This window comes from Columba livia, chromosome 6, assembly GCF_036013475.1.
Source record: "Columba livia isolate bColLiv1 breed racing homer chromosome 6, bColLiv1.pat.W.v2, whole genome shotgun sequence".
Lineage (NCBI taxonomy): Eukaryota > Metazoa > Chordata > Aves > Columbiformes > Columbidae > Columba > Columba livia.
The window spans coordinates 7,930,175-7,950,713 of record NC_088607.1 but is presented as its reverse complement, the minus strand read 5'-3'; the positions used below and the strand labels follow the sequence as shown (position 1 = coordinate 7,950,713).

The window sequence follows — 20,539 nt, the reverse complement described above, 5'->3', positions numbered from 1 at the left end:
AGAATCATCTACATTGGAAAGACCTACAATACAGGAACACAGATTTCAAGGAAAGCCTAATCAGAAATGCTAACATAATAGTATGACAACAATACAGTACAAAGTGAAAAGACATCATTATCAAAACACTAAAAACTAAAATTACCACAATTAGTATGATTTAATTATGAAGATTCAATTAGTGATGTTTGGATGTGGTAACAGTCTGCCCAAGAAACTATTCCCCCTGTTGAAAAGCATTTATGTCACCTTTTCAAAGAACTCAGGTAATTCATCCACTAACAAAATTACAGATCAGAGAACTCAAAGAAGAAAAAATTACAGATGACTAATCAATTAAATTTTTATACAATTTTTCATCCTTCTCTCTTCTTTCTACCCTTTTTGCAGGTAACAGCTTAAACCTTGCAAACATACATGCTAGCTCATCCCAAAACACCTTGTTTATGTCTTGATGTTGTAACAGTAGACTTAACTATCAAACAAAAATTTGAAAATTTTGCTTAAGACTGTAAATTATTTAAGGCAGGGATCAGCTCCAGGAAGGATGATTTTGCTGTCTGGTTTGATGCGAAGTCACTTGAATCCCAGCTCAGCATCACACAGAAACAAGCAGCCCAGACAATGGCAAGAGCCTTGTTCCTGATCCTGAAAGGCTGCATGTTTGTTCAGTATTTACATCACACTTCCCTGTACTTTTTGGCTTTAAAAATAATTACCAATGGATGAAAATAACACCCTATTTGACACTTTGCATTTAAACAGGTGGAGTCATGCAGCAACTTGTCTGACCTGGTTCGTGTTATCTCAGATGAAGCATACCTGACAGAAGATCTCTTTTGGCACTAACCAACAAAGTCACAGATGCAGCTGGGAACCCAAGTGCTGAAGATCAGCAGTGGGGTGAGCGTCCCTCCGCCACATGTCCTCAGAGGGCAGACAAAGTGCTGTCCTGCTTCCTTCCAGGCTCTTCAGAGGACTTCTGCAAGGCTTGGTGCAATCATCTGAGAGGTGGACCCAAAGAACTTGCTAGGAGCTTTGCCAAGGTAAAATGGGATTCACTGGAGCTAACATCTAAGGAACTGAAATAAGGTTTATCGTGATAAGGTGTGGGGTATTTGGTGAGTGGCTGGAGGAGAGGAGATGGAGGCAGGACACGCTTGACCCTGCAGTGAGTTTCACAGGGAATGAACTCTTTGCTCCTGACAGTGTATTATGGACTTCAGAGGACTGTGCAGGACTCACTGGAGGAGTAGGGCCTGATATTAGGGTTTTCTAAGAATGATCTTCTTCCCTTTGAAGGTAAGTTACCAGTAGTACCAGTGAGACTGCACTTAAAAGGCTTTCCCTACTTCACCTCGAAGTAAATGACTAGTCCATTTTCTCCAATGCTTACTTATCAGCTGGTGATTGAGTGATCAAGCAGATCAGGGCTGATAAGCATATATGGCTGATAGCAATGATAAAAATGAGTTTTCAAGCCTATCTATATGATTGAGAAACACAAATTATGTTTTTTTCCTAGATACTTTTAAATACAATCACTGAACAGCAGTTCTATGAATAACTTTTCTACTAAATGCTAGAAGAAACTTCACTCTGTAAAAATACGTTGTTGCAAATCCTTTAAGAATTTCATTTGTTTGCAAAAGCTTCCGTTTGTCAAGGTCAGGAGGAAAATCTTCAAGAGATGTTTAGAAGGCAGCCTACTTATGCCAAATCTCCAGGGCGAACAGAAAGAATGCCAAAGGTATTTTCTTGAAGCTTTGCTTCTTTAAGGAAATATTGTTTCTTTTGGATCCAACTTAGTAAATAACTAAAGTAATCCTATGGCTACTGAGACTTTTAACGGGTCAGGGAAACCCTTAGGTGAATTTCAGGTTCCATTTTTAATTATATTTGAATTTTGTTCTTACCTGTTTTAGATGTTTGTAGTATGGATCACCACTCTTCTTCTTCTTCTCAATGCAGCCAGAGGTGAGACGCATAACTGATAAAACCTATAAACAGTAACAATTAGTGTGTGCAGCTTACATTAGAATATCTGTGTTTTAGAAAAAGAATGTGCTTTGGAACAGATTTAACACAATTCTTTGTTACGAACACTGAGTTACCCCATATCTTTCCCACATTTAACCTATTCCTATTTAATTCTGTAGATGTTTTTGCAGGTACCTCAGGTAGCAAACAGAATGGGAATTAGAAAGGTATTTTTATATAGTAACTGATTCTAAAAAACATTTTTGGTAGGTACAACACTTGTAATGCCAGCCTAGGCACATACTCTTCACAGCTCTATGCGCAGAATGTGAAAATACTCCTGGTCCAAAACACCTTTTTACTCATAGGAAAGAATAATTCAACAGGGACAGAAAGTGCAGAGAGGAACAAAAATCCACAATCCAAATGATTGCTTGTATCGGAGTAAACACCCCTGTGAAATCACTGCAACACTTGCAGAGTCTCTAGCTATAACTCCACAATTAAATCTTCTCTTTCTCTAGATGTATTTCCAGTATATATCACTTTACCACTGGGTTTCTTAGAGTAATGAATAGAGAAGTCAGAGTGTCATGATGTACGAATCTGCCACCTACTCTGGGTAAAACCCGTTTCTCATTTTTTCAGTATATTTTTAATAGCAATAAAACTTATATGGAATTTTGCAATCATTGTGATATAATAGTTGGTAAGGCTATTTAACAGCAACACCCATATGTCATATTTTCACCATTACTGTATTAAAGCAACAACAGAAATTGGGAAACTCTAGTCCTTCAGTCACAGAGCACACTTCCTGAGGCTGTGCTTTCCTCTAGATTTCCACTCAAATTCTACTTCATTGCTTCCACTAAAATCTCATGGTGTTAAAAAAAATATGGGAGATATTTAATGTACATTGTGGCAAAACCAGAGGTAGCTGTTTTAACATTTTGGTTTTGTTTTACTCCTTCATGAATCGTTGCACAACAAACGATAATTTAGATAATCCCTGGAGTATTAGTGTTAATTTGAAGGGCTGCTCTGCTCTGGGAGCAAAAGCTGTTTTGTTCTCTGGATCCATAAAGGATCAAGATTTTGTTGTCTTTTTCTGATGACCAAAAATATGTTTAACAAAATAAGTCGTGAGTTCACCAAACTGAGCTTTACCCTATGTTTGCAACAGGAATTGGGCTTGAAGTTCAAGTCCCTGCTACATGCACAAGGCACAGGAGCATACCTGAGCCCTTTAGTGAAAAATGAACACATTTGCCATCCTAATCTGAAACAGCCATTTTCTGCTTCCCTGGTACAAACACTATTCTGCCAGCTTCTTGGAAAGTGGTAGCAGCCTAACCTGCTATGTTGCCAGAACACTGACATTTTTCTTTGCGTACTCCAGGAAGGCAAGTTTGCTATGAAAGGCTTGGATGCTTTACAGATATTCCTCCTTGGTCTGGGATCCCAGGGAGACAACTGGCAGGCTTGCCCAGCTCTCCAGAAGATGTGAACACCAGTTTCTTCCTTTTCACTAAAGACAACATCATTAACTATCAAGTAAGAAACCGCTTTGTTTTAATAACTGATGGTATACTACACATTCAACAAATTATCCATACAGGTTTTTTTCACCTGTGTTTTTGCTCACAAGTCTCCCAGGAAAAGCCCCAGTTCTACATTACAGACTCCAAGAACAGTCCATTCTAACTTTCTTCCACCTCATTTATTTTTCCTCCTTTCAGCTTTCTGATGAGCCAGGTATATTTACAACATAGTAATCGCAGCCTTCTAACACAGGTCATCTGAGATATTTCAGATATTTTTTTTATAAATATATATTTATATTTTTTTTAATATATATATTTTATATATATAAAGTAAATGACCCAAATTCAGTTTCAGGTTTAGCTTTATGAAGCCAGAGGTAGGGAAGACAATAGAAAAAGATAGCTCAGTTTTGGTTCCTGTGTGCCTCCAGATTAAAAACAAGTTTCAGGCCCATATACACAACCCAGGAATGTTGTTCATACATGTGATTATTCGGTCATCTGAACTACAGGCAGTTGCCCTTAGAGGCTCTGCTTATGTGGTGGCCAACACTGAGCCCCAAGAGCAAGCAGATAGTTAAGAGTGGAGATTAGGAGAGCAAGTGTGTGTTTTCACCAGACAAGGAAAGGAAAACAGGATGAAAAGTTAAAGGAAAGCTTAAAAAGGGAAACTGGAGATTAAAGAAAAAAAATGAAGGAAAAAATGAAACCATATATGGAAAAAGAAGGAAACGACCTAAAAGAGAATGAAATGGGGATTAAATTAAAAAAGAAAGAAAAAAAGAAACACACAACCAAATATTAAACAGTTTTTTGAAGAATAGGACTTAGGGAAAATGCAAACTAAAAAGCTAAATAAAACGATTTGGTAAGATATAGCATGGAGAAAGCCTGGAGGCTTCTCTTACAGAGATCTGAATCCTGTTGTCCCTCATGAAAACACATCAGGTAGAGAAGCACAGAGCCAGCAGACTCTGGAGCTGTATGGAAGAAAAGAAGTAAAAAGGTGCAGTTACCTACAATGTCTGCAAAGTATTTGCAGCACGAGAAAGCTCTGGACTGTGGCAGAGGAACAAATGGAAGTAGCTAAAGGGAGCTAAGTGGATCAGATGGGAACACACTGAAGACACCTGCAGTGAGTCAGCCCTTTCCTCTGAGGACCAAGCAAGTACTGGGGAAAGCTCCCAGCAGGATGCTGGAGGTCTTGGAAGTGTCTGGGCTGGGCTCGTCCATAGCATGAAGCAGTTTTGTGGAGCCATGGACTTGTCTGGTGAAAGAAATGACCGTCAGAAAGTGTTAACTGGCTTCATTTTTCTTGCTCCTTGGACAAGAAAAATGAAGCCAATAAATATGAGGTGAGGTGTACAATTTGTTGCTGTTGTTGGCTTACATTACATGAAAAAAGTTTATTTTATACATATACATATATAAATGGCAGTCACAAACAGAGATGTTCAATGATTTCTCCTGTTTGAGGCACATCAAAACAAGTCTGACATCCCTAGCTGAGAGTGCCTATAAGGTTTTAAATTTAATCAGTTTTTCACCGAAGGTGAGATATATGCTAACTAGTGCATGGCATCTCCTTTTAAGCTTATGAAACCACAACAAAAAAATAAGAACTAATTCTTAAAACAACGCAGTATTCAGACTTTTTCAAAAGAAAATAATGCCTTAAAATGCCTCCAGCCTCTGCTGTTGTAAGCTTGGTGTGCTTTCTCATGCTGTTTCAAATATATTTAGGATAAAATATAAACAAGCTTAATGATGAAGGTCTTATCTTCAAAGAAAAAAGAAAGAAAAATAGGCATGAATTCCAAGTCAACCACATAATACCTTGCAGAAGCTTCTATCTTTCTATCTCCATGGTTGTTTGATAAAATCTTGTATTTACATGGCATGTTGTATCAGCAGATCTTAAAGCATTGTGCAAAGGATACGAATATCATGAGTTTGATTAACTAGAGGCAGTGAATAATTTGTTGAAGCAACTAATTGATATCCTCCAGCAAGACAGTTTAAGAGTGAGGAACAAGACCCATCTCTTCAGAGTCCAGAATTGTGCCTTAACCACTGGGACCCTGAATCAAAATGTACACAGGCAAGAGCAGTCACAGTCTTGTTGTGCTGGTTGTTGGTTATTTATTTATTTTTGGTTTTAATACAGAAAATTTCTGCTACAAATCCTTCAACTATAAAAACTACAAATTTCCGACCACACAGGAAAACTCGCTTTATCATACACGGCCACCTTGCTGGACCGGACCTCCCCTGGATAGCAAATATGTGCAGGGTATGGTACAACTACTGTCACTTCACTTGTGTTTGAAATTGCAAATATCCACTTCCCCCCATTAACTGCCTTAAAATCCCCACATAAAATTTACACCTCTGTTCTCTTGCTAATTCAGGGGAATATAGCACAATTCAGCCTTCTGTTAAGTGCCCTTTTGCTGCATTCACCTCCACAGGGAAAGCTATAATGAACTGATTTTTCAATTCCTTGGCAATAATAAAGGGGGGAAAAAAAAGTCACTTTTCTCACCTCAGCAAAAGGTCAAAATAAACACTTCAATTTGAGTGAGGCATTTGATCTAATAAAAACAAAATGCTTTGTTCAGCAGATTGTTTTCATTTTATTTAGGCACATTTCAAAAACATAATTGTTTTGTTCCATTGCCAGAAGTCTATAAATAGAATATTTTAGTTAAAATATATGAACGTTGTGGATGAAAAATTCAAGCACATGAACACAGATTTGTGAATCATTTCAGATGACCTAAGCATATAAATATTGGTAATATAATAATAAGCTTAGATAATAAAAAAGAGGTCACACTGTGCTCTTTTTCTAACTGGCGTACTGTCATTAAAATAAGCTGACACCCTAAAGCTGACCAGGGCATCTGGAATGGAAAACAGATCTGAAGCAGGCTACTGTGTCTTGCTACAGCGTTCAAATCACTGCCTCCACTCTGCCTCCTTGTGTTCATTCTTCAGTATTAGTAGGAATTAAGACACGAAAGATGTGTCTTTACCAGTCACATTAAAAAAGTGAGTCCTCAGCTACAGCAAAACAAAACTTTATTTGCATATACCCCACCATAATAGTTATTAAGGCCTGTTTCATTCTGGTTTTGTATTTTCCACCAGCTGATGCTTCTCACTGAAGATGTGAACTGCATTTTGGCTGACTGGACAGGTGGCTCCAGTGGCTTGTACACCACAGCCGCTAACAACGTCCGCATTGTGGGGGCTGAGCTGGTCTATCTGGTGAACTTTCTTGAGGTAAAAATACCTGTGGAACATGAACGCCAGCACATAGTTTGTATGGTAAAGGCTGCGTTCAGGGTGGCACCTTTAGGTTTGACGTAAGAGAGTCAGGAATAGAGAGGTACTCAACAACACAGCTGAAAACGTCATAAAGTCTCTAATCCTGCACAAATGGAAATAGTGACTTCAGTGTCAGACCACAGATACACAGGTCCCTAAAGGCTTACAGGCCACAGTTTCTGAAAGTTTTGCTCACAATTGGCTTTTTACTGGCTAAGACATCAGATTAGAGACTGTCCAGAAAAATTGGTAAAGAGAAGCAATCGAGAGCCAATATGGTTAAAACATTCATCTGCAGGTCACGCACACTGCATCCTGCAAGAACAAAGTCACAGCACAGAGAAGTGACTCTTCTGCAGCCACCAGCATCAGGCTTCCTGCAGCACTCCTGGCGTGGTCCTCCCCATCCTGCAGGACCTGCCTGGTGGAGCATCTCCATGGCAGGACAGCTGCTTGATTCACACACAGGGTTTGCTGCCAGCAAAGACACTGAAAACTCCACCACAGACTGTTAACCTGACTGGATAGACAGATTCAGGGGTGAGGCACCTTTTGGATAAGGAATCAGCACAAACGCAGAGAAGCTATGTGCAGAAATTCCCTTTTCCTTCTTTTGTGCCATGAGGGACAATTCCTGATAGAGGTTACTCCCTTCTGCAGACATGATACAAGAGGGGATGGGATGAGTTGGGACCTGGTCCTCTTTTAGTACAGATCCCACCATCTGCAATAGAAACTTCCTACCTGAGGCACTCCCCTCCACCTCCCGCCATCATGTCCTCTCAGCATGGGGCTATGATGCAGTTCCACAGGCTTGTATCCCCCACTTAACACTTTTTTTGGTTTTGTTTTCTTTTCCTTTCCATACATCTTCACAGAAAGATTATGGCTACTCCCCTGCCAACATTCATTTCATTGGCCATAGTCTTGGAGCACACGCCGCTGGGGAGGCAGGGAGAAGGAAACCCGGCATTGGAAGGATAACAGGTACTGAGGTTATTCCAGCTGATGAGACTTTACATTTTTGTGCAGCTTAAGAGAACTGAAGAATCACTGCTGCCTTATAACCACACAGTACAGACTGCAGTGGACTGATTGGTCACAGTTAACAGTATACAGCTGGCATGACGGCACACAAATGAAGCCATGTCCTGTTACATGCCATGTAATTCACATGTCAACATTCGTAGCCCTGAGAAAGGCTCAGCTGCGACAGATCAGAAAGGCTTAACTGTCCCAACTGTGGCTAAATAGAGACCAATTTTCACTGGTCACAAGTCCCAGGGAGCACTTGGTTATGATTTTTAATGATATAAAAGAACAGGAACAAAATATTGTATTAGATGTGGAATAACAGACTTGCAAAACATTAGCAACTCATTTTCATATTTGGTTTTAAAAGCCGACTCTAACATGACTTTTCAGCTGTTCAGAAGATTGAAAATCTGAAACAAAAACGTAAAAACCCTAGATCTAGTATGTCAGGAAGAGACAGTAAATAGCCATGGACACCCTGAGAAGGCAGAAAGCTTTTAGTTGCATAGCTACACAGAGACACAGCATCATGACACACTCAGACATCACTTTTTTTAAAGGCTATTTTCTCTTTTCCTTCCCCCTCCAGTCAGTTCTTTTCTCTGCACAGACGTTGCTTTTACTAAGCTGTGTACACAGTAAGAAGTCACAGAAGCTATTCAGAGAAAATGGGGTCAGAACTGTCTTGTTTCAGCCCCAAAGAGAGCTCACTGACACTGCAGAAAAGGGGTAACAGTTTTAACCAAACACTTTTGGAAACAAAAATAGATCTTTAGCCAAATAAAATCCTCAGACAAATCTACACAGTAGCATATCATTCACTAACATGCAGAAAAACCCCCAAACTACTTCTTATAACATTGTCCCCCAAAAGCCATTGTTCCCCAAGAGACACCACCCTTTTACTGCACTGCATTGCCTCTAGCCATCTTTCTATAGAACCCTGCTTGTTTTGCTGGTTGTCATGGACCACAAAATGGATGTTCATACATAGAGTAAAGGTAGAAATGCAATGACATACAATGTACACATATTGCATGTAATGACATACAGTATTATTTACTCAATCAGACTTATCTCCATTTATTTAGGTTTGGATCCAGCTGGGCCCCTTTTCCAGTATACTCCCACAATGGTTAGGCTGGATCCTTCAGATGCAAAATTTGTTGATATAATTCATACTCATGCTGGTCATCTGTTCTTTGACTTTGGTAAGTTTTCACACAAAGGTTAACACCAACATAGGGGATGGCAACAGCATGTCAGAGAATAATCAGCCTCAATTCATCTTACATTTCAGCTCCAGGGATTCTTCAGACCTGTGGCCACCTGGATTTTTACCCAAATGGAGGGAAGAAGATGCCAGGATGCAAGCAGCTTCGTGTACCTCCTGCAACTCGGGATATCAATGACCTAATGAGAGGTAAATGTATTTTAAAGAAGTAATACCTCATTATAAGCTACAGTTAGAAATACAGGCCAGGCTAAGGTAAAAGCCTTTTGAAGGTATATATTATTTATATAGTTGAGATTTGGAACACAAAGACAATGCTCAAAAATAGAAGATTTAAAGCGGCCTGTGAAATACCCTCCAGTTCTTTTATACACTAACCAAGGCAAATTCCAGATGGAAACTTCATTTAAAGCATACAGACTTGTTCATCACAACCTGTTATAACAACCTGTGATGACAGACTGACCTCAGTGGGAATTCCACACATGAAGGACCAGTAAAATTTCATTCAAGGATAATCCAAAAGTTAGTATATTAAAATCTAAGCTTCCCTTGTCCCTAGGAAGACATCAGTCCCAGTATTACTGGGGTTAGACTTACTCATCCATGCCATTAACAGCTTTAGTGTCTTCAAAGGGAACAGCACAAGGTTAAGAATGTAGAAGATGATAAAATGACTGCTGCACTGACAGTTTATCTTCTTCAAAGAAAGTGGGGCGGTTAATCAGAATTACCCTGGGATCCAGTACAATAGGTCCCCAAAATCCTGTCTTCTGTGCCTAACCTACAAAAATAAGAATATCTGTTATTCACAGCTGAACATTTTGAAATCCCTACCACTAGTTAAGCGATTGGCTTTCAAAGATGCTCTGTCTTAGAACTGGTTGGAGAACTCAGTAACAAAGAGGGCTGAAAGCTGGCTGTGCACAAAGTCACTTGGAAGTAAAACACTTTCCAATCAGGCTCCATGAAAATGTATTCATTTTTAGAAAAAAATAAATCCACAGACATTTCACGTGGCTGTTTGCCATGTTTTGTGGAGAAGAAGCTCAGCTCTATTGAACGTGAGCTGATGGAGTCAGTCATTCATACAGCTCCCAAAAATTGAGGCCTCAACTCCTGCCTTTTGTTTAAACCTTCCTTTGTGCGTATCTCTTCTGTTTGATAATATTTACATTTATGTAGTGCTTTTATTTATGGAGTGCTTTAGAAATGCTACTTAGTAACTTCTTTCTTCAGCTTTTGATGCAGTAGTCAGAAGAGTATTATGTTCCCATTATATAGATGTTAGGTGAATTTGGAACTAGCACAAAGCAAGCCAACAGTAAAAGCTGAGATTTTTAAAGTTGAAATCACAGACCCTTCTGAATTAGATTTGAAGAAGGAATTATAAAGAAAAAATACTCAAGAAGCCTTATTGATGGAGATTATTTTCAAGAAAAACAGACAGAAATACTTTTCAGAGGTATTTTGCTATACTTCTTTTTTTTTTTTTTTAATAAAGAACAATGTGTGCCACCTCATCAATAACAACTACTGTCTTTAAGACGCATATATATGAACAGCAGGTGAAATTCTAATTTCACTATAAACTCTGCCAGCTTCTAATCACTTCAGTCCCTCCAAGACGTCCCCTGTGATTAGGTGAGCCCTGACACATGCTGAAGCAGAGCAAAGCCTATTTTTATACAACCTACCTTTGGTATATTGTACTCTGATAATGGAGAGACTTCAGAGCCAAAGATGACAGCACTTGTTACTAGGGACCTGTAAATATAACCGAAATAGCACTTTCTTCTTTCCTGCACTGACTGCTTATAAATATCATTCTGATGGGAAAATGTACTTGTTTCAAATATTTCTGACAAAATCAAGGACACACTGGCAAACATCTTGCTTTTCAGAGCATTTCACAGAATCACCACTGTCAAATGACCACAGATTTTCTAGAGCTTAAAAACACTGAAAGCCACTGAAGTTGAAATAATTACTACAATTATCTTTAATCCTAGAAATGAGTAGAAACTATGTTTTTACAAAACACTATGTTGTAATAATGGTAAGCAAATGAAAACTAACTCATAGTAACTACTATATGCTTTTCAAACACTGTAGCTATGAATTATTCCAGTATTTGAAATATCAAAGGCAAGTTCTCCCGAATCCTCCTTGGTCCTCATGCTAAAATAAGAGCAGTTAAGTACACACAGCAGGACAGGAGGCTGAACAAGGTCCACCTTGGTGCATCTCCACACCTGTGAACTTCAGCATGAGCACAAGGCACGCAGAAGAACTTTGCTCTTTCCTATCAAAAAAATATACATAGCCATAAGTACATGTTTTACTATAAAATCAAATAATTCACACTTACAACTTTTTTTAAATCTGAGACTTCACTGTATGTATAAATGCTTTTGAGCAAAAGGACCCACAAGTGTTTTGACATAGTCTTTATGTTACTATGTAGCTTTAATCTTTTTTACTTGGGCTTTTTCCCCAGAATATCGGTCTATTGCATGTGGACATAAAAGAAGTCTCCGCTATTATGCTGAGAGTATTGTCACTCCCAATGGATTTGTTGGGTATCAGTGCAAAACATATCGAGCTTTTGTATTGGTAAGTTTTGGGTACATATTTATCTGAGGGATTATAGCCCTGCCTTTCTCTTAGTATTTTCTGGGACAACTTCTATATGCTAGATCCAGGATACAGGGAGTCTGTGCAGACCCACTGACTGCCCTCATGCAGACCACACTCAAAAAATAGGCAAAACACCAAAGCAGCAAACTCCAAAAAATGAAAATAAGGCAGTAAATATAACCACCAAAAAGAGTTATGAAGGGAGAGATGAAGAGTTGAGTAAGAGGGTAATGAAAGGCACTGGCTGGGTTCACCTTTTGCATAGGTCAGTAGTAAGGGACACCAAGTCTGCTTGAAGGATTTCCATCTAAAGCTGGTTGAACCCATCATCAAGAGGCCAGACTCTGGATTTCAGAAATCATAAAACATCGTTATAAACAATAAACATTTTCAGGGGAGCTATTTCTACAGCACAGAATTGCTCACACAACCCTTGGGTGACACAAGCAAGAGGTGCCATCCTGTCCTGGTGTTTCGTGCTTCTCATGGCTGGACTTCTAGTGGACTAATTCTGGCAAAGCAACTGAGGACTGGTCAAGAAGGAAGACAAGTCTGAATTTATTTCCACATACTCCCAAAACAAACAATTACAATACTGCAGATAAGTTGTTAATGTTTGTAGCAATGTGTCCATGTAACTTGGAAGTCTGTAATTCAGGACTTGAAAACCTAAAGCTTGTGCAATTTAGTGATGCAAGGGAAAGTTTTTTTCAATGTCATAATAAACAAGTGATGATGATCATTTAGCCTTTTATTTGCCTGACACCCAAATAGCCTGATCCACAAATGCTAGTTCTTATAGAACCTTCTAAATACCAACAGTAATCTAAATATAACAACACTATTTTTTCCAACTGCAACTAAATCACTTTCAATGAAAATATGCACACTTTTTTGGCTTTTTGTTTTAGTGGATGTCAAAGCCTTGATCTGAACGTTTGCTCTGTGTAGATAGATTAATTTCATTAAGGTTCTGCATGGGAGTAAAGGCTGAAAAACAGACCGAACACATCCCAAAGTGAGACCCCCAGAAACTTCAGTATTCCTAAGCTTAAATATATGTACTATACAAGTCTGATATCCAGCCAGACCTCCTTGCAAATATGGTTACCCAGCCTATAATAATTAGCAGACAACTTTTCAATGGACCTATGAAAAATGGATATATTACCTGTATTTTATGGATCAGGCAGTAAGGTAAAACATGCATTAAGGTATTTGCTTATAGTCTCTGCAAAATTGTGAGATATGAGGCCAAATTTCCAACCTGTTTATCTCTGATTTTCAACCAGAAGAAATAAGCTGACTGACCATCTCAGCTCCTTTTTTCACCATACTGATAAATGCTGAAGGTATGATCTGAACTCAGAAGCAAGTACCCTTTCAAAAAAAAGCTAGGAAAAAGAAAAAAAACCCTAATTTCTTAAAATTTAAGAAGTGAGATTAAAACATCTTGTAACACACACTGTTATTTTTCCCCAGGGCAAGTGCTTCCCATGTCCAAAGGAAGGATGCCCACTGATGGGTCATTATGCTGATAGGTTTTCAAATAAAACTGAAAAAGAAGAGCAAAAGATTTATTTGAACACAGGGGCCTGCCCTCCATATGCTCGTAAGTGCTTCTTTTGGGTGGTGAATTCTGAACTGGCAATGAATTATGTGTGAACAGATATCTTTCACTTCTACAGAGAGCAGCTGGAGCTAATGAGTGGAACACAGTATAAAATGCAGAGTTTCAGGTGTGTTAGGGATATGCAGTACAAGAGTTATCTGGGAAAGGCTGAGATAATCATAGAAACAGCTCAGCTGATGCTGATCTCTGACCTAGAGACCCTGTTGTATTTTTTTTTAAATCAGATGATAGCTCAAAAAATTCTATCAGGCTGAAGGTGGAAGGAATGTTGTGCTGAAAGTTCAAAATTCCAAATGAAAAACTTAGATTGTTAATGATGAAAAATTATAAAACTAGATGATTTCAGTGTATTTTTGAAAATTTCATCAAGTTAAAATGGCAGGTAGTAATAAGCATAGTTTTAATTGTGATTAACATAGAAGCAACCACAGAACTAGGAAAGAAGAAAATTCATATATAAAATGTAATCTATTACATGTGATGACTGCCAGGGCAATAAAGAGAGAGTCTTGGAGGTCGTTATTCACTAGGCATTAAAGTATGAAAGTAAAATCAAGAACAAACAAACAAAACTAATTTCACATTCTAGAAGAACAAAAATCTAAAAAATTAAGTATATACAAACTTGTACTTTCTTAAATCTGAATGAGTACTCTCATTTCAACATCCACAAACTGCTGACTTAGGCCACTTGTCAAGGAAATCAATGCTACTAGAATCACACAGAACTAGCATTTGCCTTAATAAAGAGTGACATTTTGTTTGCTTATAAGCACATTTGTGCGATCTTCTACCTGAAAGACATTGAAACATATGAGGAGTTTAACCGTTAGTAAAGGAATCTCCTTACAACCATAATCTATTTATTTTTATTTTCAAAGGCTGGAGAAAAGAGATACATGTCAGAGTATCTGCAACAGAAATCATGAAGGGAAATATAGATGTAGCCTTGACTGGAACTAATGGAATCAGGAAAGAATATACAATTGACAAGTAAGCTTAACATGTCTGTTGAAAAAATGGCCTTATCATTGTTATCATGTTGAATTTATACACAAGTATTTGTACATGTCTCATCTCGCTCTATGTGATCTGTGATTTACACTGGTGATACAAGTAGCTGTTAAGTGGTTGAAGTCACCTGTGCTACAAATTGTGGTCAAAATCTGCTTGCTGGTCTCCTGCTCTGTATTTTCTTTTCTGAGGATGATGGTTAACATCAAAGTGGGCAACAGCAAAAAGCTCTGTGGCTACTGCTGGGCTCAAACATAATTTGGTGATCTTCTCTGAGAAGACCAAGAGCTGTGTGATGTATGGTCATTTAATCATTCCCTCCTCAAGGGAATATATAAGACAGTTGCAGCTTGTTTATGAGCTGTGCTGAAGTGTGGGATTCCTGTCCCCTCAACCTGGCTTTTTCGAGTAGATGTGAATTCAGATCTCATAAACTGAACCTTGTCAAGATCACAATTTAAATACTGCAAAACCACCCTCTGCTGTGTTTAACCACAGCCCTGTTATAGGTTTTTACCTGGGTTACCTTTGGTTGCAAATACACTACTGTAGCGAAACACCTGCAGGTAATTTCTATGTTAACGTCACACTGTAATGTGCATTCTGTTATAATGAACCCTGATACCGCAGAAGGCAGGAATGTAAACTATAATTTTCAACTTTCTTTGTGGTTGAAAGCAAGCAGAAACACTAAGAGAACTTTTTGACGTGCACTTGCTTGAAGACAGATACCGTTTACCAACAACAACAAAAGACTAGGATAAACCCATGGTAATACTAACAAAGGCTGGGCTAACTAAACTAGTGTTATCATCCTGAAGGGCACAGAAATCTAAGAAACTAAGTCATTTGCATATTTCTATATATTTCTCTGAGTAGCTATCTCCTCCTTAGGTCCCAACAAGCCCATCCATTGGGTTGATGGGCTGAAAGCATGTAACGGGATCCAGAATTACCTCCCTGTATAAGTAGGAATTATGTTTTCTCAGCTTTCTTGAGTAGGGTTAATACAGACACTCTGTGGCTTTCACCAACTTTCCTTTCTGGCAACTGCACCACAGAAAAAAAGAAGATACTTAGTCCTCGGAACTTCCTCCAGCTATTCAGGATGAATCACACAGAGATGAGGTTAGCCTCAACACCACCACAGCTTCACCGAAAGCAAAACAATGCCATACTGATTTGGAGGAAGAAATCAACCAAAATGTCAATGAAATGATCCTTCCCAATCGTTAAAAAAAGGTTGAATGAAAAGTGCATATGTATACTTCTTATGTGGTTTTGGTTTGGTGGGTTTTTTTGTTTGGTTTGTTTTTTTTTAATCTTCCCTTAATTGTAGCCCATTACAATCTTTGTCCAAAATACATATATATTTTATGTACAAAAAACCCCAAAAACCTAAGGTCCAAGGACTTTAGATAAGATTTTGCCACATGGCTTGAATAGCTACTCAGCAGAGAGGACAAAACTTGGTGGTTTTGGACCGCAGACATGATCCCCTGCTGCCTGAGCTAAAAGCCTCAGATCTACATGAGTGTCTGCATCAAGAGCCCTCTGCATTTCTGCATTCCCCAAGGAACATATTCTCCAATAACACGTTCTGAGCTAAAATTTTGCCTAACCTCCAAAAAAAAATTATAACTATAGTTTTCAAAGCTTCAACTCACATAGCATCCCATCACCTCATCTCTCTTTCTACCTAAACTGTAGCATTTTTTTCCTCATTTGTAGACAACACATAGTATCACTTCTGTGCTTTTCTTTTGACAGGGGAACTTTCAAACCAGGCACCACATACTTGAACTATATTGATACAGAAGTTTCTGGGAACATTTCAAAAGTTGAGTTTCTCTGGAAAAAGCACGTAGGTCACAGAGGCTACATGGGAGCTGAGAAAGTCACAATAATATCTGGGGAAAATGGAAATGTGTGAGTATGCAGTCTAATGGTGTGCTATTCTGTGGGTCTGGGGAAAAAAGGAAAAAGAATCTTTGCGTGCCCCTTAAAGCAAGTGGGTTTAAGTATTAAAAATAAGAGCCTAATCCAAACTTCACAGCAGTACCTGGGTGTTTGGCTGACTCCAGTCACTCCCACCAGCTCAGCACTGCAGCCAGACTTCCTCAAGGAACAGAGATAACAAATCTCAATTTCTAAGGGGGTGTAACCCTGCGCTTGCAAGAAAGGTACAAGTTTTCCTTCTAAATTGCAGCACATCAAAAACGACTCTGCATGGTGAAACTGTGCCCTTGCCTTGGCAGGGTGTTTTAGGCTGACTCCAACCTGACCCCATGAACTGGGCGCCTGTGGGCATGTGCAGTACATTAGTTACACCCTTTTGGAGCACAGCCCTTGCTTTAGTTTCAATCAAAATGAATCCAGCTGATGTGCCCCCACACCACACTGTCATGTAAACTGTGGTTAGTGGGGAAAATGGAGTGAGAGATTCCCTTCAAAAGCTCACTCCTGGTCCAAATTAAAATGTTAACGGAGCCTGAGCATAAAGACAAACATCTTAACATTTAATAATTAGTCACTAACTAGTAATTCTTTTAAAAAAAAATTGATAACGCATACTTTATGTTCTCAGTCTACTAGAATTCATGCTTTGACCTAACATGAGATAAAAATAGGATTTATATTGATCTGTCTTGCACTGCTGCTTAGAAAATGCTCCATTGAACTAAAGAATGTTTCCTTAAACTCTTCCTCCCTCACCAGGTCCGTGTTCTGTGGCCGTGGGACCGTGCGGCCGAGCACGTGGCAAACCCTGGAGCTTTGCTGAGGCTTGGAGAGGAACGTTATGCTTATCCACTGTGGCAACCCTCAGCATCTGCAAGAGCACAGTTCTTCCACCAGCAACAGGAAACACTCGCCCAGCTCTCTACAAAAGCTCTGCTTCCAAATTGGTCTTATCAGCTTTTATCCATATAGAGAAGTTACACTTCCGTGAATTCCAGTTACAATGACAGCTAACAAGTATTTTACTAGTAGCACACTCATGCAGCGGGATTATATTTCAAGGGGAAAAATACTAAAACAGAAAAAAAGGTTCCAGCCAGTTCTCCTTCAAAACATAATTACCTTAGGAGGAGCACCCAAAAAGAAACAACAACGACAAAGAAAAAAGAAAGAAGAAAAATAAGATAAAAAAAAAAGGGTGGGATATAAAAAAGGGGGACAGACAGCCAAATTCTTTAATAGTGCCTGCTTACTTGTTCACAAAAAAGGACACTTTGACGTTTTCAGGAGCATCTGATTCTGTCAGGAGTCCAAGGAATAATTTTAAAAATAATCTGAACTTGAACGGCATTGCCTGACATGTTCTTCCTCGTTGAAGATCCCAGTCAAACAGTATTTTAGCAGCACATCCAAAGACTGCTGGGAGCTGGGACTGTGTACTGAATTGTACAGTATACCCTGAGAAACTCCACCACCAAAGCTCACTGTGTGTCAAGCAGTACAGGCCATGCACAGGAAAATATTTGACTATTGCCTTTTTCCTGGGGAAGTACTGGTTGATGTGGTCTCTTCAGCTCTGCTGAACACTGGTGGCCTGGGATTCTCTCTATACCTGAAACAGGCATCATACTTATCAAAACTATGTTGCACTATTGAGGATGCTCAACTTCCTGGCAGCCTTCAAAGTAACTATTTTCTCTTTACCAGTGCAGCTGAGTTTTCCACCTCTGCCTTGCCTTTCTGAAGCCACTGAACTCACACCTGAGCTGCATTGTTTACATTACTATATAGCATTGTTCCTCCCAAATTTGGCAGCTTTTTGATTATACTGGTTAATAAAAACAGACTACTAGAAGTTATCAGCATCAGCAAAAATAAGATAAGACTGGTTTTGTTTCAGTACAAGCTCCACAAAAAAAATTCCTTGCAGTTTTAATTGCCCACTGTGCACTAAGATATACAGCTAATTTTTCAATCTAATGTGAAGTTTATCATTTGACCTCAGAAACCCTGTGTGTGAATCATGTTGGGCAATTCCGTTCTGTCCCATCCTAACAACTTGCTATTCTAGAATACTTCCAGTGAGGTTTACCACAAGATTCTAATGAGATGCATTACACAAGGCTAAATGCGAGTGATGAACAGGTGTGTTTCAAATTACGCAGCAATAATTTTGAGATGTCAGAATCCAGTCACCTCTTATGAAGTTTGCCAGAGGAGCTTGCTTGGGAGGTTTGCAGCAAAGTTGACAAATCAGCTCTCTAACTCCTCAGACTCACCGCTTCGGTACCCTCAGCAACTCCACCCATGCGAAATAGGACCCAGAAACCATCCCGAGCAGGGAACTCATCCTCCTCTACCCCTTAAGGAAACTCCTTTGGCAAGACCCCTTCTTGAGTGTGTAGGGACTCCTCTGTTCTATGCTACACAGGGGAAGTACAAACAACCCCCAAGGTACTTATACACATTTAGGAAATATCTGTATCTCATAATTATATCATATTAAATATCCTCCATAAATCAGGCATGGCTCTTTGCCCCAGAGTTGCACAAATAAAGGAGACTCAGGGAGGGGGAAAGGAAGAGTTATTTTCCCTTTCTTACAGTCAGGAACTAAGACAAAAGAATTGTAAATATTTTTTCCTCGGGGTCAGGAAAAAGCGTTCAGCAGAGCCAGGTCCTGGTTGGATCATCGGATTTGATGATATGAGACAGCAGTGTGAGCAGTGCAATCCGGGCCATCGCTTCTCACAAGACAGATGCAATGTCCTGTTGAACTCAAAACTTCTTTATAGACCATCTCTTCCTGCCTCCCATGCCTGGTGTGCCACTTCTGGAGTTCTAAATATTAATTTGATTTTTTAATGAATAATAAATCACTCTTACTTTAAAAAAAATACAAGCTTTCATTTTGTTTCATTTTAACCTATTGATTTCAACAGCATTCTGACAAAACATAGCAGCTCATATGGGCTGGTCCAGCTCATTAGATCACTTAAAAATATCGATTTTTGCACCCAGTCACTTCAGCTAAAAATAAAAGATTGCACTAATTTCTTTCCCTTATGTTGTCCCGTTTTGCATTTTTGCCATATACTGTTTTTGAGTTAATTTTCATTCTTTCGTATAGTAAACATCAGCACTGCAGTTCTATGCTAATACTTCTGTAGACAGAGTGAGACGTTTACTTTTAAGAGCTCAAGGTGAAATACAACACCACCACCACCACCCAGCACATCGACAGCAGCTCCCTGTTGCTGGTGGCAAATAATCTTCCTCCTGTTTCCTTCTGTGTTTAAAAATAAAAATCAATACTTGTATGAAACCTTTGGATACTATCACTTTGTATCAATGGTGCCAGTCCAAACACTGTGAGGGTTCGATATTTCACAAGACAATCTGCCTTTGACAAAAACTGGAACAGGTAATTCTTTCCTATCCTCACAACAAGGTAATCCAGCTTTTTAGAGCAGCTTAAATTGCATCTATAAAAAGTCAAGTGAGATGCACCATTTTATATGTTGGGCTGTCACATTGAAAAGTAGGGTTTTTTTTTAAAATCAATTATACTTTATTTGTGTAGAGTATGTAACGACATATTATTATTTGCATTCAGTCTTTTACATTATTTAAATATTCTGCAACACTACGAGTGGTTCAAAATTATAATACAAATTTCATTTAATACTCTTTAAGCTTTTGTTCATGGCAAAAATTATGCCAAAGGTAAATTACTCACAAAGCCATTACGAAGCATTCAGCCTCGGTCCCTTTTCTTTCTCATGACACTCTTTTGGCAAGTCAGCAAGGTAAAACAAACACACATACAAACAAACCCCTTAAATCTTTTCTAGAACAAGTGAACAGCAATAATAGTAATCCAAAATGCTACCTCTCTTCTTCACTTACAACATCTGTATTTACTTTACATGTAAGGTCAGAAAAATAGCTTTAGGGGAAAACATATTCTTGGCATAAAGTGATAAATGCAGGTATACTAATGGAGTAAGCAAGGAACATTTTTGTCAGAGTTCTTCATTAAAAAGAATAAAAGAATAAAAATAGCATTGCACAGCAGACTCTCTTCTTATCAAAAAAGAACAGCCTATCAAAATGTTCCTCATAACTATTTGTGAGCCCAGAACCAACAGCATGAGAATAATT

General features: G+C 38.8%; 1 protein-coding gene across 4 annotated transcripts; it reads left to right on the top strand.

The window, feature by feature from the left end:
• The first annotated feature begins 797 nt into the window (after nt 1–797).
• LOC102086168 (pancreatic lipase-related protein 2) lies at nt 798–19,437 on the top strand. 4 transcript variants are annotated; one of them, XM_065066914.1, is made up of 14 exons: nt 798–1,046; nt 1,653–1,750; nt 1,926–1,977; nt 3,422–3,537; nt 5,695–5,820; nt 6,681–6,815; nt 7,739–7,847; nt 8,987–9,106; nt 9,196–9,318; nt 11,630–11,745; nt 13,252–13,381; nt 14,284–14,395; nt 16,187–16,343; nt 17,135–19,437. In XM_065066914.1, exons 2-14 carry the CDS (start codon nt 1,691–1,693, stop codon nt 17,345–17,347), a joined length of 1,569 nt encoding a protein of 522 aa, XP_064922986.1. In that variant the 5' UTR covers nt 798–1,046; nt 1,653–1,690; the 3' UTR covers nt 17,348–19,437. The 4 variants fall into 4 exon arrangements, with proteins under 4 accessions (XP_064922986.1, XP_064922985.1, XP_064922988.1 ...); XM_065066913.1 differs by having other exon boundaries at nt 799–1,046; nt 3,383–3,537; XM_065066916.1 differs by lacking the exon at nt 1,653–1,750 and having other exon boundaries at nt 799–1,046.
• Nucleotides 19,438–20,539: the final 1,102 nt, after the last annotated feature.

Bases quoted from the DNA above. Each gene is read 5' to 3' on its own strand.
- LOC102086168 (XM_065066913.1), top strand. From the start codon at position 1,691: ATGTTTAGAAGGCAGCCTACTTATGCCAAATCTCCAGGGCGAACAGAA. The intron at 1,751-1,925 runs GTATTTTCTTGA...TACCTGTTTTAG, and splicing joins GAACAGAAAGAATGCCAAAG to ATGTTTGTAGTATGGATCAC. The intron at 1,978-3,382 runs GTGAGACGCATA...TGCGTACTCCAG, and splicing joins TCTTCTCAATGCAGCCAGAG to GAAGGCAAGTTTGCTATGAA.